Genomic DNA, 23,778 nt, shown 5'->3' on the forward strand with positions numbered 1-23,778 from the left:
GGTGGGTGAGGACTCATTTGGCTTTAATCCTGCAAAGTCTTATCCACTTAGTTCACTTCAGTGGGAATACTCGGAGCACACCGAGTCAGGCACATATGAAAGTCTTTAAAACCTTGAGGTCTGGGCCTGAGAGGCACAAAAGTGAAAAGCTGGAGCTGCATTTTCCTTCTGGGCGTTGAGCTCCGCACAGCAGCACAAGGGTTGGGGTGGGATGGGCTGGGATGGGGATGTGCTGCTCCCAAGGGGAGGATGGGGTCACTTCCAGGAGATGTTGGGAGTTCAACATCATCTTCTCAACATGGACCACCATGAATCCGGCCACCACAGCCACCCCGTGGTCATCCCTTGCTCTGGATTCCCAAAAAAAAACCCCAGTGGCTCCCGGAGGCAGCAGGACCCACCCTCACACCCTTATTTCAATTAAACCCTGTCAGGACAAGCTGGAGGTCAGGCAAAGGAATTCCAAAGCCAAGTAGCATCACATCACCAAATGTATTGCTAGGATCTAGGGAATATTGAGGAATTCATTTAGTCCCCCTAAATTCAGTCTTTCAGGGTGCTGGGAAGCTTAGAGGGAATTTAGGCTTTTGGAAAAACAGGAGTGACTTCTTGCACGAGCACAGCAAATGGCCACGGAGTTACGGAGCTGTGCTTGCCCGTGGGAAGAGACACCACGGAAATTCCATGAGGTGTTCCAGCCAGGGAAGCTGGAGATGGCCAGGAACACTGCGAGCAGCCCTGGATGCAGAGAGGAGGCAAGGAGGAAGGGAAGAGGGCAGGAACTGAACAAAGCAATGAACCCTCCGTGCAGCAGAACCTCCGGGAGCCACGGTGTGCAGATGTTCCGAGGTCGCTGTAAGCTGACTCCGAGAAGGAAGAGGATGTGTTCCCCCAAATTCCCCGTGGTGCTTTAATTTACTGCAGCCTGGCCGAGGCTGCCTGCGCTGATCACAGGTGGGGTTTCACACTGACCAGAAACGTGGAGCTGGGGGCAGAAGACTCCAAATCCTTTTGGCTTTGGCTGCCAAGGCGCTTGAGGAACAGATTTCCGTGGAAACATCTCCCTTTGCCTGCTTTTAGGGGCCAGAGGAAAACCCTCCAGCAGGGTTCTGCAGCACCAAGGAGCCTCTCACTGGTGGCCACCAGCACCTGAGACTGCCCAGCCAGCACCTTCCAGCTGATCCCTTCCTGCCTGGCTGGTGGAGAAGGGGAACTGGGGAGGAACACATTTTGAAGCTCCAGTTCTCACCTGTGGTCACATTTTCCCCCAAATAACCCCAGGAAAATGATCTCTCTCCATCTCCAGGACTCCACTGGCCCTGCAGTGTTGGCCCTGCAGCACCAACCCTCTGGCCCTGGGCTCTCGGAGGTGGAGCTGATTTGGGTGCAGAGGGTTTCAGGGTGCCCCCCTGACCCTTTTTCCTTGGCTCTGCTCCCTCTGAGGTTCCTGGCTGCAGGGATGATCCACGTTGGATGAGGAGAATTGGCAGATTTGCTCCAGAGGGATTTGCGTGGGGATTACAACTGCTTTTCAAAGGCTGGCTATGGAATAAATGACATCAATCATGCCATAAATGCAATCCCTGTCTCTTTCCCACTCCTCACTCCTGCCATTCCCAGCCCCATCCAAACAATCGGTGCAATCTGATTTGTTTTTCCAGATGAAATTTTGAAATTTCTGTTGACTGAGGCACCCTGAGTTTTCTACTGCTCCTGGATTTTGGCATCTCATAGGAGCTGGCAGGTTCTCCGAGGGTGACCACGGTGTAGAGCCTGGTCCAGTGGGAGGTGTCCCTGCCCAGGATAACCTTGAAGGTCCTTTCCAACACAAAACATTCCAGAATTCTATTTAATACCTGTCCCTTTCTGCTTCTTTGCTCACAACATGCAGGGAATCCATCCACGAGCCATCCCAACCACCACTGGCCAAAATTAGGGACAAAACACTCCCAAACTGCTCTTCTTGTGCATTTTTCTCCCAGACTTCCTCAGCCTTTCCAAAATTAGCCTGATCTGGGATTTCTCCCTGCTTCCAAGTTTTCCTGACTGGAGCAGGGTGTAAATTTAAAGTGCCACTTCTGTCCCTGAGCAGCTCCACGTGTGGACACCAAGCCCAGACCAAACCCACGTGGTTCCTGCAGGGCTTAGCCCGGCCCCAGAGGGAGTTTCAGGTGTGGAAAAAGTTCCTGAGGAACGTGGGCAAAGCAGCACCGTGCTCCTGGCAGCGATGGAATTCAAATCCACGAGGAAAGCAGCAGAGGTGAGACCTCGTGCTGCAAACGCCTGCCTGCATCGAGGGTTTTTGGGGGCTCAGCTCAGGGTTCAGAGCAGCAGCAAAAATCCAGGATGCTCTGCACAATGCCAGCATGAATCATGGAATCTTTTCCGTGGATCAATCAGAACCATGGAATGGTTTGGGCTGGAAGGAACTTCAAAGCTCATTTCCAACCCCTCACCATGGCAGGGACACCTTCCACGAGCCCAGGCGACTCCAAGCCCTGGCCTTGGACACTTCCAGGGATGGGAGGCCACAACCTGTTGGGAAATGTTGTTCCCAACAAAAGGGAAAGTGAGATTGGGGTCTGCAAACAAATTCCCCGGGGAAGGACCACCACTGACCACAGCATCTCCATCCCACACCCAGGGCAGCACCAAACCAACCCCAGCTGCTCCAGCAGGATCCTGCCCTCATCTCGGAGTCACAGCTCCCAAAATCCCAGCTTTTATAGGAGGATGAAAGCAGTGAGTGACACAGGTTTCCTGCAATTTCTGGCTGTTGCATCACCAGAGATAAGGGCCCTGCTGGAGCCTGGGGAAGGGGACGGTGCAGCTGTGTAAACTGCGTGTGGGCTGAAGCATCCCAGGGCTGCAGCCTCATCCCAACGCTTCCAAAGCAAAATAAAACCTCTCTGGGGGCAGCAGCGTTTCACAGGAACATTAAACCCACAACAAGCCAAGGAGTTCTTCTCATCAAAGCAGGAAAAGGGAAAATCCATCTTCACCTCCGTCCCTGAGCAGCCCAGACACCGAGATCCATCCCTCTGAAACGATGTGGGGTTTGCTGAAATGGCTTCAATTGTTGAAGAGGGATTCTGAAACGATGTGGGGTTTGTTGAAATGGCTTCAATTGTTGAAGAGGGATTCTGAAATGATGTGGGGTTTGTTGAAATGGCTTCAATTAAAGCTGTCCAGTCACTCTGTGAGGGCGACTGGGGCAGGTGACACCTCTGTCTGTGGATGGTTTCACACATAAAAGCACACACTCATTGCACTTGGCAGGACAGAACTGATTGGAATATTCACATTATTTTTTAAAATCCCTAAGCTGACCCTGTGGGAGGACACAGGGCACAGGGAAGCTGTGGCTGCTCCATCCCTGGATGTGTCCAAGATCAGGTTTGGAGCAGCCTGGGATAGTGGAAGGTGTTGGGGTTGGAATTGGATGGGCTTTAAAGTCCCTTCCAACCCAAATCATTCCAGTTAAAGCATGCCAGGAACCCACAGTAAGAGCATAATCGAAACTGCTCCGACAGCCAGCGATCCCAGAGGGAAGATGAAGGAGCAGGGATGGGAAGGGACTTTCCTTTCAGCCAGGAAAGTCACTTTACCAACAGCAAAATCCTCCCCTCGCTCCAAGAGCACCACACCAAAGGCATCATCCCACTCCAGCCCCTTCCCCTCCTGGAATGGGCACATTCTGTCTTCACACGTCCATCTCTGACACCAATAAATGATTTTCTTCATAATAAATGCATTAAAAATCCTCTTTAAAAGAAGTTTCTCATCTGCCATCTGTTTCCAGTTAGGCTGTTCTGATTTCATCTTCTTTTTGTTTTTTTGAAATGGAATAGAAAACATTATTTAAAGGTCCTGTCATCTTGCTGGTGGGAGGAGAGATCCCAAATCCCAAATCCCACCACTGTCCGAACAGCGAAGGCTTGGTGGTAGCCAAGAGCTGGGAAAGTGCAGAAGGACCAGTTCAGGTAAGGACTAAGGGACAGAAAACGGGATTAAACTTGGAGGACCTTCACCATCTCTTCAAACCATTGCACTGAAACTGGAGAAATTCACAGATATTTAAAGATATTTGACACATTTTAGTGGGCGAGTGCTTTGGCTTGGGCGCAGGAACGGGTTGTGATGGTTTTATTCAGCTTTAGCAGCTACACCTAAACATAAACAAATAATTATCCCTGGGAATATGGTGCCAGAACATGGTGCAGATCATGTCATGGACACCAGGAACATCTCTGGCTTGCAGCTGCTCTGGCTCTCATCAGACAGAAATGTTTTATGCCCTCACTCACAGCCGCCTGCACTCACATGTGCAGCACATCCTTTATCTCCCAGCCTGGAGCTGGATCCTCAATCCCATCTGGGAAATGCAGATGTTGGAAGCTCCAGCTTGGATCATTTCCCTGACAGCATCCTCAGCATCCATCCTCCCCGTCCTGCCCAAGCACCTGGACATCCTGCTGCAGCACACGGAGCTCCTGGGGCACGCAGGGATCCTGAAAATCAGGTGCAAAACCAGCCAGGGAGCAAACCCACCCGCCCTGGCTGCCCCGAGCCCAGGGGTGCAGCCTCCCTGCCAGCCAGGTCACCCCAGAGCTCTGGAAGCTTTCCTGGAGTGGGAAAAGCACAGAGGTGTGGGGGTCAGCTTGTCAGGACCCCAACAGAACAAAATTCCATTTCCCAGCCCGCGCAGCCAGAGGAGGAGTTGGGAATGTGTCTGATTGTGTTTTCAAGGCTGTTTATTTTTCCTTATCTGTAACATTCTCTCTCTGACCTGCTGAGATCCGTCCAGAAAGGACACATGGCATTCTGCCTCGAGTCCTGGGCAGCTCCCACCTTATTTACTCAAAACTACGTGTCTGTATTTACAATTTTGTGCCAATACACATCACCTGTGTTAGACTGTGAATCTCCACCTTAAACCAACAGAAAAGTGTCACCATCACACCAAGATATAGAGGACAAGACGAAGAAGAAGAAGGTCAGGACACGCCCATATCCCTCCACTTGTACCCCTGAATCACATTCTAAAAATCCCAAAATTCTACTTTTCCACCCCGTGTCAATTCACCTATCACACTGCTCAAACCCTTGTGGCTTGGAATTCTTCATATAGATTTGGCAGCCTCTCCCCCAGGCTGAAATTGATGCCACCGGTGTTTTTGACTTGGTGCCAGGGTCTCTGAGCCCCTGCCAGGGTCTGGAGCAGCCAGGGCAGCCAGAGGGATGTGCTGGACAGAGGCAGCAGCACAGACAGAGGCACCTGAGAGCCCCTGCTCAGCTCTAACGTGAGCTTCCACACAATTTCAGCAAATCTTGCCATTTTCAGATCCAGCTGGTGATTCTGGAGTCAGTGCTCAGCGATGTTCCCAAGGACACCGTGGCCCACCTGGTCCCCGGGGCTCTCTGGAACAGAGGTGGCACCAAACTGTGCCACCAGCACCAGCCTGGCACACGGGGCAGCTGCCAGCAGGAGCCTGGAACTCTGCTGGAACTCGCTGCCCTGCTCTTTGAAAAGTTTTAAAGTTCTTTTGAAAGTTTTAAACTTCTTTGAAAAGTTTTCCATGCCTTCTGATGTTTACAGATTTCTACTGGAGTTCTCATGTAAATAATAATTGGTTTACGTTCTTTTTGTCGGAGGAGGGAATTGATGGACTGTTGGTTTGACCAGTGGGGTTGGAGAGGTGGCAATTCCATCCTCCAACCCACTGTCACTTTTGGAATTCTGTATACTGCGAGGTCAGAAATCAAATTTCCTCTTTTCCTTCTTTTGCATCTCGGGTGAGCATGTGAGTTATTTTGTGTTGTAGTGTGACAGGAACTCATCCCTGCTGTGCTCCTGGATGCCCAAAGCTGCTGCAGCTCCTGCTGGCCCCAAACCTGAGAGCCCCAGTCAGGAGTGAAAACCAACCCCGACCTCTCTGCTGCCTCTTTCCAGCCAGGGCAGCGCTTCCCACCCCACGGGCTCTGCCAGGCACATTCCTCTTTCTTTCAGGATTTTTCATAGAGGAGCACAGAGAGAAGAAAGAGAAAACAATTTCTATTTCTGCTCCCATGTGGAATGTGTTTGGAGAATTGTTTACCTGGGGTGATGCTTGGTTGGATTCTGGTGAGGATTGTTTGAGCCTGGTGGCAAATCCATCCAATCCAATCCAATCCAATCCAATCCAATCCAATCCAACCCAACCCAATCCAACCCAACCCAATCCAATCCAATCCAATCCAATCCAATCCAATCCAATCCAATCCAATCCAATCCAACCCAATCCAATCCAATCCAACCCAATCCAATCCAACCCAATCCAATCCAATCCAACCCAATCCAATCCAATCCAATCCAATCCAATCCAATCCAATCCAACCCAATCCAATCCAATCCAACCCACCTGGGGCTGGGCTCGAGAGAGGATCACGAGTTGTGAGTTAGAAAAGTAGGTTTGTAGTTTTAGTATCTCCTTTAAATAGTATATTGATGTGTTATAGCACAGTTATAACACAGAAATCATTCAGCCTCCTGAGCTGGAGGCAGACACCAGCATTTCTGCCCACCGGGTTCACCTGCAGCCTCCTGTGCAAGGCTGATCTCATGGCTGGTGTCACATCTCCCCCTCGGGCTGAACAGCAGAGCCAGGAGCAGCAGCAGAGCTGAGCTGGCAGGGGCAGGACAAGCAGAGTCACCCCAAGCCTGCTCCGGGGGCAGCCAGCCCCTCCTGAGCCCAGCACCAGCACTGCAGAACCCCCAGAGCCACGCCTGCCCCCACCTCCCCAACAACCCAGGGCTGTGGGATGCCCTCCAAGCCGCCGTGGTGCCAGCAGGGTGAGGGGTGGGGAGGGAGCCCAGCTCCAGCCTGCTGGAGTCACTGCCGCTCCCCTCTCCAATTAATCAAGTTCCCATACTGATTAACAGCGTGATTCATGGCTCTCGTTAGGAGCATTCTGGAACAAACAAGGCTGTATTTCAAGGCCACTGGCTTAATGGTTAAAATAAATACCTTCCAAATTTCTATTTTCAAGTAGCTGAACCTTTTCCACCTTTACAACTAATTCAGACTTCCTTCAAATTATTTTTCTAAGTAATATAACAATTTGTTTTTCATTAGAGCTTGTCAAAGCCGGACTTGGGTTTATTTTGAGAGAAACCAGCGCTCTGCAGAAACTGTTTAGTACAATCTGAATGACGCCCAAAGGGGTTATTGCAGCCACAATCAAAATAGAGTTTACAGCACTGGCTTGGGGTGACACTTTATTTAATGATTTAAAAAAAAAAAAAAAAAAAAAAAAAAAAAAAAAAGAGAAAAACCCCCAGCGCCCTGAATCAGGAGCTAATTAAATGCACTCCTCTGGCTCCCACCGAGTGTTCTCAGCCCCTCTGACTACTGCAGAATGCAAGGACTTAACTTGTTGCTAACTAATCCCAGAGCCCATTATGGGAGCAGTGTTATTTACTGGTTTGGGGTGGTATGTGCTGCTATTCCCGTGTCTGGCGCAGCAGATCCTACCGAGCTGGATGTGAAATCAAATATCAGAGTCATTAAAGAGTTTGGGTTCTGCCTGCTTAACTCAGAATGTTTCTTGTTGGGGGGGGGTGCAGAGCTCGGGATTTAATTTAAGGGGGCTTAAATGTAACAGAAAATCTGCCCTGTAACTGCTTTGATTTCACGTTCCTGCTGTTTTGCTGGGGGGAAAAGCTGAGCTGGAGCAGAGCCTGGGCTGAGGGAGGGGGTCTGGGGCTCCAGGAGGGGCAGGGACACCCCGGCCACCCTCACCCAGCAGCAGGATGGGCGCACAGGGCTGGGGGATCAGCCCCCACAATCCCAGCCCAAGCTCCAACATTCCCAAAGAACCTCGGAGTCTCTCTCCCTGCACCTCTCATCTCACACCCCACGGGATTTAAAAATCCAAAGTGGATTTTTTGAACAACTGAACTGCAAAACTCTTTTTCCATGGGCCCATTCCTCCAGTCGCGTTCTCCTGTGCATTTTCCTGGGACTCTCTTTTTGTTGTTTCTTTCTAAACCACAACAAAATCAACAAGATTTGGACTTTGGGGAAGGCTGAATTTCCTCTGCCCTGCCCAGGCAGTGACACCCAGCCAGAGCTGCTGGGCTGGGGGGACCACGCTCCTCAGCATCCTCAGGGATTTATAAAAAAGCAGGAAAGGGATTTTTTTACAGGGACGTGAAGCAATAGAACAAGGGGGAATGGATTTAAACTGAAAGAAAAGAGATTTACATTGGATATCAGGAAGGAATTCATCCCTGGCAGGGCAGGCTGGGGCTGGGATGGAATTCCCAGAGCAGCTGGGGCTGCCCCTGGATCCCTGGCAGTGCCCAAGGCCGGGCTGGACAGGGCTGGGAGCAGCCTGGGACAGTGGGAGGTGTCCCTGCCATGGCAGGGGTGCCACTGGATGAGCTTTAAGTTTTTTCCCAACCCAAACCATTCTGGGATAGTGTGAACTGCAGAATAACCCCTGAATTTCCTGGCTGCTCCATCCTCCAGCTTTCTCCTCACACCCACTGACAACACCACTCCGCGTCCACCCCGAAAAACTCCTCCTGAGCAGCGCCCGTGCCCGTGGGTGCCCAATTAGAGCCCTAACGAGGGGCCTGGCACTGGTGTGACCCCGCTAATCCTGCTGGAGACACCCCAGATTTACACCAGCCTGGCCACCAGAACCAAGCCAGCTCGGCTCTGACAAGTGAAAACAAACACTGGATTCAGACACTTTCTGCAGGGACGGGGGGCTGGCTCATTTTTGTTCCCTCTCTCCAGGCTGCTGCTGTGACCTCTGCTACCTCCTAAGTCAGCAACACAATCTCTTGCAGCTGTGGCACGGCAGCAGCCTGATTTAATTTGTGCGTGTGTGGCTGCAGGGGCAGCTCATCCCTCCAGCATCTCGTGGTGTGGCAGAGGCAGCGCTGGGATAACGGGGGGGGCTCGGTCCTCCCCTCCCAAAAAAAAAACAAAGGGGGAAAACCTCCACTTGGCCTCATCCTGGAGAGATGGGAACAAAACCAACCAGAGGGAAATGTCCTTTTCCATCAAAATTTTTAAGAGGTTGGGGTTTGGCCAAGCCAAGGAGGAAAAACAAAACCAAAAAACAAAACAAAACCAAACCAAAACAAAAAAAAACCCCAAAAAACCCCCAAAAAACCCAAAAACAAAAAAACCAAACAAAAAAAAAAAAAAAAGAAAATATCTGTTCAACAACTGTTTTCTGCCTGAAAAGAAAAGAAAAAAAAAAAAAAAAAAAAAGAGGAGGAAAATGACTTTGCTCCCTGGTGCAGTGCCCAGCTGGGCAAGGGTGCTGCTGGCAGCTCGTTTTGCAGGGGAACAGGGCTGGAGGTTTCTGCCACTTCCCCGCTCAGGGTCCCTGTCCCAGCAGCTCCCCCTGCCCTCTGCAGCTCCCAAAATCCCCAGATCCCAAAACCCCAAATCCCAAAATCCCGGCTGCCCCTGCCTGGGTGCCAGAGCTGCCTCGGGAGGGGAGGGCTCCTCGCAGGGCTCTGAGCCTCGCAGGGGCTTTGCTGAGGTTCCACCTCTGCCTTCTGCAGGGCTGGCACTGTGCCTGGCTCCTGGCACTGCCACCGGGCACTGCCACACACCTGGCACTGCCACGCCTGTGCTCCTGCATTGTCACCCCTGAGTCTGGCACTGTCACTCTGTACTTCTGCATTGTCACCCCTGTGCCCCTGGCATTGACACCCCTGAGTCTGGCACTGTCACCCTGTGCTCCTGCATTGTCACCCTTGTGTTCCTTCACTGTCACCCCTGTGCCCCTGGCATTGTCACCCCTGTGCTCCTGCATTGTCACCCCTGAGTCTGGCATTGCAATGCCTGTTCCCCATGGCATTGTCACCCCTCTGCCCCTGGCACTGCCACCCCTGTGCTCCTGCATTGTCACCCCTGTGCTCCTGGCACTGCCATGCCTGTGTTCCTTCATTGTCACCCCTGTGTTCCTGCACTGTCACCCCTCTGCTCCTGGCACTGTCACCCCTGTGCTCTGGAATTGCCATCCCTGTGCTCCTGGCACTGCCATGCTTCTGCTCCTGGCATTGTCACCCTGAGCCTGGCACTGCCACCCTATACCTGGCATTGTCACCCCTGTGCTCCTGGCACTTTCACACCTCTGCTCCTGCACTGTCACCCCTCTGACCTTGGCATTGTCACCCCTGTGCTTCTGCAGTCACCCCTGTGCTCCTGGCATTGCCACACCTGTGCATGGCACTGCCACGCCTGTGCTTCTGGCATTGTCACCCCTCTGCTCCTGGCATTGTCACCCCTCTGCTCCTGGCACTGCCACCCCTCTGCTTCTGCACTGTCACCCCTCTGACCCTGGCATTGTCACCCCTTTCCCCCTGTACTCTTGGCACTGCCACCCTCTCCCTGGCACTGCCACCCTGTCCCTGACACTGCCACCCTGCCCCTGGTACTGCCACCCTGCCCCTGACACTGTCACCCTGCCCCTGACACTGCCACCCTTCCCATGGCACTGCCACCCTGCCCCTGACACTGTCACCCTGCCCCTGGCACTGCCACCCTGTCCCTGGCACTGCCACCCCATCCTTGGCACTGCCACCCTGTCCCTGGCACTGCCACCCTCTCCCTGGCACTGCCACCCTGCCCCTGACACTGTCACCCTGCCCCTGACACTGTCACCCTGCCCCTGGCACTGTCACCCTGTCCCTGGCACTGCCACCCTGCCCCTGGCACTGCCACCCTGTCCCTGGCACTGCCACCCCATCCTTGGCACTGCCACCCTGTCCCTGGCACTGCCACCCTCTCCCTGGCACTGCCACCCTGTCCCTGGCACTTCCACCCCATCCTTGGCACTGCCACCCTGTCCCTGGCACTGCCACCCTCTCCCTGGCACTGCCACCCTGCCCCTGGCACTGCCACCCCTGCCCCTGGCACTGCCACCCTCTCCCTGGCACTGCCACCCTGTCCCTGACACTGCCACCCTGCCCCTGGCATTGTCACCCTCTCCCTGGCACTGCCACCCTGCCCCTGATACTGCCACCCTGTCCCTGGCACTGCCACCCTCTCCCTGGCACTGCCACCCTGCCCCTGGCACTGCCACCCTGTCCCTGGAGACGCTCCTGCTGGAATCCATCCCGGGACAGCCTCGGTGGGAGCAGGGAGAGCCCCCAGCCCCACGCCGGGCACCCGGAGGTGGGGGAGATGTTCCAGAGCCAGCCCAGCTCCCTCAGGAGCTCTGTCCTGCCCTGGCACCGGGGGCTGTGCCCACCCAGGCCCAGGCAGGGAGTCAAACTCCACACACCCACCCACATCCACAGGGATTTAACATCTCCAAACCCTCCCCACATCCTCAACTCCCCGGCTTGTGCCCTCACGGCTGTGAGGGGACTCAAAGCACCAAGTGAGGACTTTCCGTGCTATTTATTCATTGATGGATTCCACCTTTCTCATCCTGGAGCTCCTTCCCCCACCTGGCAGTGCCCCTTCCACCCCTGCCCTGCCTGCCAGCTCTGAGGGGCAAGGTGGCTTTTCCTGCCTCCTTTTTTTTTGTTTTTGGCTTCCTTCTCGCTTCCCCTCATCAACTCCTTTGCCAAGCAGTGGGATTTTACTGCCTGGCTTCCAAGGAGCCAAGAAATACGTTTGGTGTGAGCTGGGAGTTAGGCAGAGTGAAAAACACACGGGTCAGGGCTTGAGGAGCCAGATCCAGGGGTTGAGGAGAGAAATTCGGGGGTTGAGGAGAGAAATTCGGGGGTTGAGGAGAGAAATTCAGGGGTTGAGGAGAGAAATTCCGGGGTTGAGGAGAGAAATTCGGGGGTTGACAAGGCAAATTCTGGGTTTGAGGAGAGAGATTCAGAGTGTGGGGAGAGCGATTCAGAGTTTGTGGAGGGAAATTTAGAATTTGAGGAGAGAGATTCAGAGTTTGAGGAGAGAAATTCAGGGTTTGAGGAGGCAAATTCAGGGTTTGAGGAGACAGATTCAGGGTTTGAGGAGGGAAATTCAGAGTTTGAGGAGAGAGATCCAGGGTTTGAGAAGGGAAATTCAGGGTTTGAGAAGGCAGATTCAGGGTTTGAAGGAGATCCTGGATTTGAGGATGGAGATCCAAGGTTTCAGGAGAGAAATTCAGAGTTTGAGGAGAGAGATTCAGAACTTGAGGAGAGAAATTCAGAATTTGAGGAGATTCAGAGTTTGAGGAGAGAGATCCAGGGTTTGAGGAGGAAAATTCAGGTTTTAGGAGGCAGATTCAGGGTTTGAGGAGGCAGCTCCAGGGTTTGAGGAGGCAGATCCAGGGAGCAGTGAAATCCCCTCCAATCTGAAGGATTTGCCTTCCCCAGCAGCACTTCCAACATCCCACACCCCACAAACTCCTCAGGGTATGAGCAGCCTCTGCCCTGGCGCTTCTACAGAACCAAGAATAAGAGTCCAGACCTCACCTGGGGTCTCCAAGACCCTCCAAGACCCTCCAGGTACTGACAGCCCCATTTTAAATTTGATTTCTCCTGAGTATTGGGGTGTTTCAGATCCGGGTGTGCATTCCTGAGGCCCACACCCCACCCCTGCTACAAAAACCAGCCAGTCCCAGACTTGTTAAGGTTGGAAAAGCTCTTCAGCACCATTAAATCCAACCATCAACCACCACATTCACCACTGAACCACCTCCTGAAGTGTCACCTCCAAAGTTTTCTGAACACTTCCAGGGATAATTTATTCCTGGCAGCCTCAATTGGCAGCAGTGGCCAGGAGGTCCTGGGAAACGGTGGGGTTTGACCTGACAAAGAGAAGGTGGCAAAAACCCCAAAGCTGAGGGGCAGGAAGCCACAGCAGGAGGGGCCATTCCTGCAGCACCCAGCCCTTCATGGATCTGCTGGGAATGGGCTCATCCCAAGGGTCCCTGGGGCACCTCCAGGGGGGAATGGAGGTGCTGGCAGCACCCTGGTGTCCATCAGAGCCACCCTAAATCCCTAAATCCTACCTGGGTCCCATCAAACCCCAACAGGAAGCTCCTGTGCACGTCCAGGATGGAGCTTCCAGCTCCCCTGGGATAACTCCAGGCTGGAATCCCAACCCCACAGGAATTCCTGGTGGACACACATCCACGCTCAGCCTGCTGAGCACCTCCTCTCTGATGTTTCCACTCTCTCTAAGCTTTTTTCCTTACAAAAGTGAAGCAGGCAAGAAGAATAAGTTCACACTTGGAAAAAAAAAAAAACCACTTTCCTCTTTTAAAGCCCAACTTTTTTTGGGTTCCTGACAAAGCAATATTCTCCAGGCCAGTTGGAATCTGGAAAAATACACTCACTCAACCTCGCCACCATGACTCCAATAACAATTATAAAATGTCCAATAAAACTTGTCTGTAATGTCAATTCAAATCTTGAAAAGCAGAATTAAGTGGTATATCAACATTAAACTTTATAGCTTCCTTTGCAGAGCACAAGGATTGTCAATAAAAGTCATTCTGAATGAAGAAAAGGGCAGTAAATATTAAATAAACAGGTTTTTGTTGAAATGCTATAAATGCACCAGAGCTGCCTCTTACACTGGGAGCCTTTCTGCCTCCTCAGACTCCCCTCGTGATGGAAATAAGTCACTAATTGCCAGCTATCAATAAAGGGCCAATTAAAGGGGCTTGATGCCTGCACTGAGTCGCTGTCATTAGGACATTTATGGGGTGGGCTCGGCTTTTGGGGGTCCCCTGGCTCTGTCTGAGGTCCCCCAGCTCCTCCTGCTGCTCCTGGAGGAGCTGGGAAGGAGCTGGAGCTTCCCAGGATGGAGCAACCCCGAGGGGACAAGGGGGAGAGAGGAGAGCAGTGAACAGGGAATGGGTTGGGGTGGGAGGAACTTAAAAGATCATCTTGTTCCAACCCCCCCGAGGACAATTTCCACCATCCCAGGGTTCTCCAGCCTGGCCTGGGACATTTCCATGGATCCAGGAGTGGCTGCAGCTGCTCTGGGCACGCTGTGCCAGGGCCTGCCCGCCCTCCCAGGGATGGATTTATCCCTGATGTCTAATATAACCCTGCCCTCCTTCATCTTAACCAGAAGAGAATGTAGGTTTTGCTTTGTCCACGGAGTTTTCTTGGGGTCGGGCTGGATAAAATCCTCACAGTGCCTCCAAAAATCTCAGCGGTGTCACAAACACAGCTGGCAGCTCTGGAGTGACGCCCCGGGAGCTCCGTGGCTCACACCCCTCCCTCCATCTGCCCAAATCCATCCCAAGCCAGCCAAAGCTGCCCCAAAAAGGGAAAAGCTGAGGTTCAGTGGCACCCAGACACAACAGGAAGCGTTTGGGATGCAGAAGGAACCAGGAGGGCACAAACCCTGCCGGGGTTTCTGTCAGACCTTTAAAACCTGAGCAGCATTTTTGTGGTTTACCAGGAGCCTTTATGAGCTGTTCTCCAGTTTAATCATCACATGAACTCACAGGAAGCACTAACAGCTCCTGAGCAGGAATTTCACGATGCTGAAATGATGCTGAACAAAGGCAGGGCAGCAAGGGCTGCAAATGGAGTTTCTGCCAGGACGGACAGGACAGGAATCAGATGGGCTCGAGGAAAGTATTTATGCAGCAGCTTCTGTCCTCTGGGTTTTGCAGAGGTACAAAAAATGTGAATCCATTAAATTTTCAAGGAATTATTTTCATTTTAAACCTCAGCACAGGCAGTCTGGTATTTGTGAAGAGCAGCTCAACCCTTTTCAGAGATAAAGAACAATCCTCGAACGATAAATACAGAAAGAAGAATCCCTTCAGAGATGGAAAGATGTCTATAAAAATTTACTCTTGAGGGAATCACAAGGACTCCCCACAGACCCTTTGCACTGATCCTGAGCTGCCATTTCTCTGCCACACAGAAACCAAACATCCAGAACTGGGAAACACCCAGGAATTCCTGGCCGGGAATCATCCTCACTCTCTGGAGCCTGAACTCCCAGAGCCAGCTCCTCCTGGGAGGATGGGGAAGCCCAGGAGAGGAGGGAAACTCAGGATGATGCCTTGGGAAGGCTGAGCCAGAGCAGAGGCTGGGCAGAGTTACAGAATAAACAGGGATTTATTCAAGGATCTCCTCCATGGATCCACCTTGGGCAGCACCAGAGCCCAGCCAGGGCTGCACCCAAATGACCCAAAATGGTCCCAACATGGACTCAAGGTCTCTCACTTTGATCAGTTCTGCTCCATTGGCACCTTGGAGTTCATTGTCCCATTCCAGCTTTAGGTTATGAATTCCCATCCTGCTTGTTTTTCTCTCTCCAGCCCATGCTGTTCGTGCTCCTGGGCTGAGGTTTGGATCATTTGTCCTTGGTGCCCAGCTGGAGCAGGAATTGTTTTGTCTCCCTGCTCTGTGCACAGAGCTCACCGTGCCCTGATGTGAAGCCCAGCCCCACACACTAAAGCAGCAGAGAAGGTGAAAATATAAAAGCCAAAACCTGAGGCATCATTACATGACTCTCAGAATGACAGCCTGAAGCAGCAGAGAAGGTGAAAATATAAAATCCAGAACCTCAGGCACCATAACATGACTCTCAGAATGACAGCCTAAAGCAGCACGGAATCTGAAAATACAGAAGCCAAGGCTGAGGGATCAGGGAGAGGAAGCAGGAGCAGCTCACCTGGAAGAGGATCTGCAGGAGCCCGTGCAGGATGCCCATCCTCCTGCCCAGCAGCAGGAAGAAGGGCACCACCAGCTCGATGAAGTGGTTGACCAAGGTCTCGAAGCGGTGGAACCACCAGGGCGAGCGGTGCATGAAGTACGAGATGGGGTTGGGCACTGGCTGAGTCTGCAATGTCAGAGGAAAAAAAAGGAATTAATCCCCTCCAAAACCTGGTGCGAAGGGCTGCTGTGAAGTTCTGGCCTTATTTCCTTATTTCTCTCCCCAAGCTTGCCATCCTGCACCTCTGGGAACTCGTTTCTTTGCAGACAAAATGACTTCGTTCAAGCTTTTTCGCACATCTTTAAAGAAATTCATCTCTTAAAAACCAAGAGTTTTAATTTTCCCTTTTGTCATCATAACCAAACCCCATCTTAAATTGACCCCACTATTACTGAACACTGAAATCTTACACTTAGATCAGCACTGAGGGATGTTAAACTGAGTGAGGATCCTCAGAGCAACGGAGCAGATCCAAAAACTGAGCCCAAGATTTGCTCGGGGTCAGGCCTTGGGTCAAACAGAGCCAGGAATGGAAACCAGATTTCAAAACCTCAGAGATCTGCTTTCAAAATGTTTAAAATTCAAATAAATGTGCTGGTAAAGCTGCTTTCCAAGATGGTAATTTGGGAGAGGAAAGTGTAATTCCTCTAAACATGCTCTACTGGTTAAGGTATTTACATACTGGCCTTGGGACAATATTATTCTTTTGTCAGCCTGACATTTTTTGACACTGGGAGATTTTTCCATCCAGAACAAAAAAATGGCAAATTGTTCAAAGGGAACGACCCCAAATTCTGATATGTTAATAAGTGCCACCCTAAAAAATTAATGAGAATTTATCTTAGTGCATCTGATGGCTCAAATTTCCTGGTATTGTTTTAAATCTTCAACAACAACAACAACAAAAAAAAATAAAAAGAGAGAGAGAGAGGTCGAAAACACAAATGTTAATTGAAGGAGACACAACACATCTTTAAATTATTTGTAGTTAAATCCAAAATACAAACAAAGCGGGGCAAATCCTGAAGGATGCAGGGCAGCCAAGCACGCTCCCGCTGCCAGATCCCACAAGTGCTGTAATTCCTTCCCAGCAAAGCTGGGCTGGATAAAGGTTGGATGAAGGCTGGATGGAGGAAGGCTGGATGGAGGAAAGCTGGATGAAGGCTGGATGAAGGCTGGATAAAGGCTGGATAAAGGCTGGATAAAGGCTGGATGGAGGCTGGATGGAGGCTGGATGAAGGAAGGCTGGATGAAGGCTGGATGAAGGAAGGCTGGAAGGAGGTTGGATGAAGGCTGGATGAAGGCTGGATAAAGGCTGGATGAAGGCTGGCACAGATTCCCAGAGCAGCTGGAGAATTCCAGCAGGATTCCCTGGATCCCTGGCAGTGCCCAGGCCAGGCTGGAGGGTTTGAGGTGGCACAGATTCCCAGAGCAGCTGGAGAATTCCAGCAGGATTCCCTGGATCCCTGGCAGTGCCAGGCCAGGTTGGACACTGGATTTGGAACCCCCTGGCACAGAGGGAGGCGTCCCTGCCATGGCAGGGGTGGGATGGGATGAGCTCCCAGGTCCTTCCCAGCCCAGCCCAGCTGGGATTTGAGGATGAAGGGAAGCAGTGATTCCCATGGCCCAGAAATCCTTCCGAGCTGCTGGGGGAGGAGATGTGTGTGTGTGTGTGTTCCTGCAATGCCTTCCAGATGTTTCCCAGGAAGGGAGCTGCATTTCCTTGGGATGGGACACTGAGGCAGGAGCAGCCCGTGACTCACCAGGGATGCTGGAAAAATTCCTGGATTCTTTTTGAGCCCGAGTCCACCAGAGGCACCTACAGCTGAAATTTTTTCTCACCTGCCAGCCTGAAATCTTTTGACGCTGGGAGATCTGGCAAATTTTTAAAATCTTTACGAATTTAGATAGTTTAAATGCCACCCTAAGAAATCGCACAGCTGGAGAAATCCCACCTGGCTGGGATTTTGGAGAGGGAATTTGCCCCACACCTGCTGCTCCAGAGAAATCCTGATCCTATGGGAACATCCTGGAGGTGCTGGTGTCAGGGAGGAGGGAGAAGCTTTCCAGGCTCTTGTTCCTGGGATTTGGAGCTTTGCACTTTGCTCTGTGCCTATGCTGTGAGTGGAATTAAGGAGCCCCAGAATGGTTTGGCTTGGAAAGGACCTGGAGGATTATTTAATTCCCACCCCCTTCCATTATCCCAGCCTGCTCCAAACGCCATCCAGCCTGGCCTTGGGCACTGCCAAGGATCCAGGGGCAGCCACAGCTGTGGGCACCCTGTGCCAGGGTCTGCCACCCTCTGAGGAAAGGATTTTATCCCAATATTCCATCTTAATCCACTTTGTTCCATCTTCCATCATAAACCTGCTCTGTTTCAGTTTGAAGCCATTCCCCCATGTCCCGTCAGCCTGATGAAAATTCCCTCTCCATCTCTTCATCCTAGGAAGGATCCCAGCAGCAGCTGGGAGCTCTCCTACCTCCAGAACTGTGATTTCCTGGCACACAGACATGGGAATTGCAGCTCCAATTGTTAGAACCCAACAATCCCAAAGGGGGAAGCACACAGAGAGCCCTGAGCTTGGAGCAGCCCCGTTTCTGGGCACCTCTGTGAGACTGAAAATGTCTTTAAATTAAAAAAAAAAAAACAAAAACAACAATTAGCAAACCCTGGCTTTGTGTGTCAGCACAACATCATAACCCTGGTGCCGGGGAGGAACTGCTGCTGCAAACGCCTTTGGAAATGGGAGCAGGAAAATGAATTCTGTAATTCACGGGGCAGATTTGTAAGGTGTGAGTGCTGCTGCAGGAATTCTGGGTCGCCAGCTCGGGCCTGTTCCTGGCTTGGATTGAGCAGGTTTTATGAGGGCTGGTAACAGAGTCTAAAAATACACACAATAAACTGGTTTTTTTTTCTCCCTACGGGGTCTATGGTTTAATTATGTTCTTAGTGAGAACCATTAAAGTGCTAAGTACCTGAAGACTCCTAATTTACTAAACTGCACCCCACTAAAAGCCAACAGAAGGCCATTATACCGAGGAGTGAAGGCTCTTCTTGGGGGCTGTGAATGCCCACAGTCCCTCCTCCCAGCCCTGTTACCTCCACAGCTTCCCAGAAACTCCAAGGGAGGATTTAATCCTGGCCTTGGAGAGCCCAGAGCAGGGAAAGCTCCAGGCTCTTCTGCAGGGAAACAAATCCCACATTGTCCTCAAACAACCCAGAGTTCAGACAGGGCTGGGATGGGGCAGACTGGGATGGGGAAGGTGTCCCTGCCCGTGGAATGGGATGGCTTTAAGGTCCTTCCAACCCAAACCACCCTGGAATTCTGCACTGGGCTCCCAGCACGGCTGCCACGCAAGGAGCTGAGCAGCAGGGGAGTGTGGAGTTGGAGGGGAGGGATCAGGGGGATCATGGAATGGTTTCGGTTGGAAAAGCCCTCTAAGATCAACAAATCCAGCCAAGTGCGCTGCATGGCAGAGAAATCCTGAAGAACAGAAGGAAAGGGAACAGCAGCAAATAGGAATGAATAATGAGAAAAAGCAACTATTTGGTCAAAAGGAATGGAATTCCAGAATGAGCCGGGTTGAAGGGGATCTGAAATCTCATTCAGTGCCACCCCCTGCCATGGCAGGGACACTTTCCACTATCCCAGGCTCATCCAAGCCTGGCCTTGGACACTTCCAGGGATCCAGGGGCAGCCACAGCTCACCTGGGCACCAGTGTCCCATCATCCCCACAGGGAACAATTCCTGCCCAGCATCCCACCCAACCCTGCCCTCTGGCACTTTAAGCCATTCCTTGTTGGATGGAATCACGGACTATCTTCCCCCCTGACCCCACAGAGGTGCAGTGACCACGTCAGGAGCAGCTCTGCAGGCTCCCACAGCCAGGAGAGAGAGAGAGGGAAAGCCTTTGGCACAGCCAGGCGAGCGTGAGGAGCAGCAGCCCCCTGGAAAAGCAGGCTGAGTGGTTTATTAAAAGTTTTCTGGAGAGCTGTGGAGGATCCAGATGAGCTGCAAAGCTCGGCTCTCCAGCTTCCCAAGCACTGAGGCATGAACTCATCTCCTCGGCTTCAAAGCAGAGCCCTCGCTTCTCCTGTGCTTTGGGCCAAAGAATAAAAAGGATTCTCCACCGTGGAGCCTAATTGCACCAGCGTGGTCCAACAGGCTGCTCCTGCCAGTCCCCCCTGCTCCAGATGCTGACCTGGCTCCTCAGACCTCTGCAGATCAAAGCCCCTCGTTCCCAAATGTGATGGGAACATCCCCCAGCCCCACATCCCCCATCCCCACATCCCCCATCCCCACATCCCCCCAGCCCCACATTCCCCATCCCCACATTCCCCATCCCCACATCCCCCAGCCCCACAGAGAAGCAGAGATCAGGGAGGGCACTCCCAGCTGCTGCCAAGTGTGGGCAGAGGAGGGTCCTGCCTGAAGCCAGCCTGTCTCAGGCTCTACAGCAACCAAGGATTCCTAAAAAAAACCCTGCTTGGAACACGGAGCTTCCTCACCGTGGAAAGGCTCCATGTGGGCAGCGACCTTGACTGATGAGCAGCAGAGGGATTTTGCACATGGATTCTCTTGTAGGGAAAGGTTTGGGAAGGAAATGGAGCAGGAACTGCTCAGGCTGGGTTTAAACCCAGCAGCATCTTGTGCTGGGGGTATTTCATCTGGTTTAAACCCAGCAGCATTTTGCATTTTGTGCTGGGGGTATTTTATATGGTTTAAACCCAGCAGCATCTTGTGCTGGGGGTATTTAATCTGGTTTAAACCCAGCAGCATTTATGCTAGGAGTATTTTATCTGGTTTAAACCCAGCAGCATCTTGTGCTGGGGGTATTTTGTCTGGTTTAAACCCAGCAGCATTTTGTGCTGGGGGTATTTTATCTGTACCCTCAAAGCTCCACATCCACGCTACTGAAATACTCACGACAGCTAAGCGGTTAAAAATAGCCCCTTCCAAACTTTCCAGTTATTAATAAGATTCCAATCCAAATAAAATCAGAAGGAAAGGGGAAAAAAAATAAAAAAAGAAAAAGCTGGATCTGGCTTGAAATGCACACTGCTCTGACATCCAGTGGGTCACAAGGGGTCGGCTCTTCAGCAGCGCAATACCAAAATAATCAAGCCTCGATAAAGTAATAAAAAGAGAAGTTGCCTGTAGGTTCTTGCTGGGCAGAACTCCCCTCGCCCAGTCAATAGGAATATTCAGCCCATAGAAAAACAGACTGGAATCTGCCTGTTTAAGACAGCAGAGCAAGCCAAGGAGATGTGTGTTTGACTCGGTGCCAGCACGGCCATAAAATGTTGGCAATTTAGTAGAGACGTGGTGCCGCGCCACTCTCCCAAAGGACCTAAATAAACTTCAGATGGAGAACATATATTTTTACTTTTTATATATATATATGAAAATCTGCTGGTTCATTTTTAACTCCTTTCCCCAGCCGGCCCGTGCTTGGAGGTTTTTCAGAGCTCCAGCAGGTCCCCGTTCCTCCCGGCTGAGCGAAGGAAAAGTTAAAAGGCTGAAAAATCCGAGCAGTGCTTCACGTCTGGAGGTTGGGTTTCTTAGGGAACGGTGGCTGCAGCTGCCAGAGGGGAAAGGGGGCTTGGGGAGAAGATTGTGCTCTGCAGTTTCATGCCTCAGCTCTGTACAATGTCCCAGGGAATTTGCTGTTTCCATGCTGATAATGTAAGCTCCCAGCTGGAGGTGAACCCTCCCTGCCACTTTCTGTTTTGGTCAGGGTGAATCACCCCAGGAGGATCTGGGGGACTCTGGATGATGGGGACTGGAATCCCAACCACCTGGGTGGGGGGCAAAAAGCTCCTTTTTGTTTGCTTTTCCAGCCTGCACCCAGCTCTTGGTCGGAGCCTTCCCTCTCCAGGAACAGAGCCCACATTTCCAGGGCCCGCAGCATCCCTGTTTATTGACACTGCTCCTCCGTAACGTGCTCCGAGCTGCTCCCGGAATATCCACTTAATTGGGGATGGATTACAGATTCACCTATTTATTCTGGACATTCTTGGAGACGTCCTGAGCTAAAATTACACAAGGAACCACTGAGCTGTTGAGGCTATTTATTTGTTCAAAAACCCGTTCAAACAGCTGGCGGGGCCTGGGGCAGACACTTGGGCTCTGGTGGGGCCAGGAAGAGCTGGTGGGACCAGCTGTGGGTCCTCCCTGCCTTTGGGGTTTGTCAAGAGCAGCAGAGATGGGGCAAGTCGGGCTTAGGGAGTGGGACAGCCTGGAAGGTCCATCCATAAGAATCAGAGAGTGGGAAGAACTTCCAGGATGGTCAAATCCCAACATTTGACCCGACACCACCGTATGGTGGAGAAAAACCAAGATTTCAGGGAAACACAAGAAGGTTCCATCCCAAAGGCAAGGGGGGGAGCTGAAATCCCTCTCCAGGTTTGCTGTTTCCATCAGATGGTGCTGTTCTGTCTCACACTCCGGGATTTTCCAACTCAGGTCCCTGGCCTGGAGCTCCCTTTCCCCACGGATCACTCACCAATATTTTAAATTGCCATTTAAGAGCATATTGCAAATGTGATCCTTTAATTGGTCACTGTTATGACTCTCTATTAGAGAAGACAAGTTTTTCCACACAAGGTAAGCCCTGAAAATGTTTAAAAACAACCCAGAGCTGATGTATTTATTATGCATTTCTCCATATATAAATAATTCCATGAAAAGGGGACGTAGTGAGTGGAAACTCCATTTAAAATGTGATCCCAGATGGTGGCAAAGCTCTAAAATTGCAAGGCAACATGTAAAGAAAGATTAACGACCTCAAACAGTCCCAAATTTATGAGGTGAAAGCCCCTGTAATCCTGGAGAAAAATGATACCAAACCTTCGACCAGACAGCCAGAAAATACCTCTGCTTACTCCATGTGCCCTCTGCCATTTTACATTTTCCTTTAATACTCATTATTTGGGGTTCAGTTGGTGTTTTCCCCTGCAGGCCAGAGGTTTTGCTTTGGTTCATGAGCACGGTGAGGGATTTGCCAGCTCCCACCAGGCCCCACTGAGGAATCAAGGAACAGGAAAGTGATGGGAATAAGCAGTGGAAAGGAGGAGAAACGGAGCCAGGACACCTCAACAAGCCTCGAGCATCACTGCAGGACCCAAAGCTCCTCCATGGAGTGGGCTGAGGGGACAGAGTTTAACAATTCCAACATTAACCCCTGGTTGTGCCCAAGTGGGAAATGTTCCTAAGGGAAGGATGTCAACATTTCTTCCCAAGGAACGTGGGCTGTCCCAGGCCTGCAGCATCTTCTGAGTCTAAACTCCAGCCAGGAGCAGCCCATTCCCCTGGGCACCTCCAGCACCCCCTGACAATGCTCCTGCTCATCCCCCTGGCCATTCCCACCTCAGCAGGGTCATCTGGGCTGTTTCACTGCAACGTTTTTCAAGGATTTTCCAACTTCTTCCACAGAACTTCTTGCACACTCCTCGCCTTGAAGGGTAAGCCTATGGTTTTGGAGAGTGGAAGAACATCTTCCTGAACATCTTTCTGAACATCTTTCTGAACATCTTCCTGAACATCTTCCTGAACATTTTCCTGAACATCTTCCTGAACATCTTCCTGAACATCTTCCTGAACATATTCCTGAACACCTTCCTGAACATTTTCCTGAACATCTTCCTGAACATCTTTCTGAACATCTTCTTGACATATTTCTGAACATCTTTCTGAACATATTCCTGAACACCTTCCTGAACATCTTCTTGACATCTTTCTGAACATCTTCCTGAACACCTCTGCAATGGCAACACTCAGAAGACCCAGAGCTTTACCCTTCCACTTGCAACCCCAAAAACACCCCACGGCTGCTCTCCCACAGCCCCTCATTCCCTCATTTTTTTCCCCTTTAAAAAGTCCAGAGCTAAACCCAGGCCCAGTCTCCTTCAGAGAGCCTTTTTTTGGTGTGTGCTCATAAACACGAGCTCAGCACCAGGCCAAGGAACACACGGAGCCCCGGCTCGTGCCTGTGTTTGGATTAGGCAGCTCCGTGGCCTGGACGTTTACAGTCGCGTTGGGTTTTTTTTTTTCACCCCCCCACTCTCCACAACTCGAGACAAACAGTGAGAGCTTTCATAAAACGTGTTCACAAAGGGTAAATTGTGCCATTAGG

General features: G+C 51.4%; 1 protein-coding gene across 3 annotated transcripts in view; it reads right to left on the bottom strand.

Annotated features, from left to right (window-relative positions):
• Window positions 1–23,778, bottom strand: part of LMF1 (lipase maturation factor 1) — a 126,415-nt gene that overhangs the window by 34,785 nt on the left and 67,852 nt on the right. For all 3 annotated transcript variants that reach the window (XM_085592076.1, XM_085592075.1, XM_085592077.1), the window contains exon 4: window positions 15,600–15,767. In XM_085592076.1, coding sequence (XP_085448202.1) covers window positions 15,600–15,767 — 168 coding nt within the window. The remainder of the gene's footprint in view (window positions 1–15,599; window positions 15,768–23,778) is intronic.

Source organism: Lonchura striata, chromosome 14, assembly GCF_050655825.1.
Source record: "Lonchura striata isolate lonStrDom1 chromosome 14, ASM5065582v1, whole genome shotgun sequence".
In the NCBI taxonomy this organism is placed as follows: domain Eukaryota; kingdom Metazoa; phylum Chordata; class Aves; order Passeriformes; family Estrildidae; genus Lonchura; species Lonchura striata.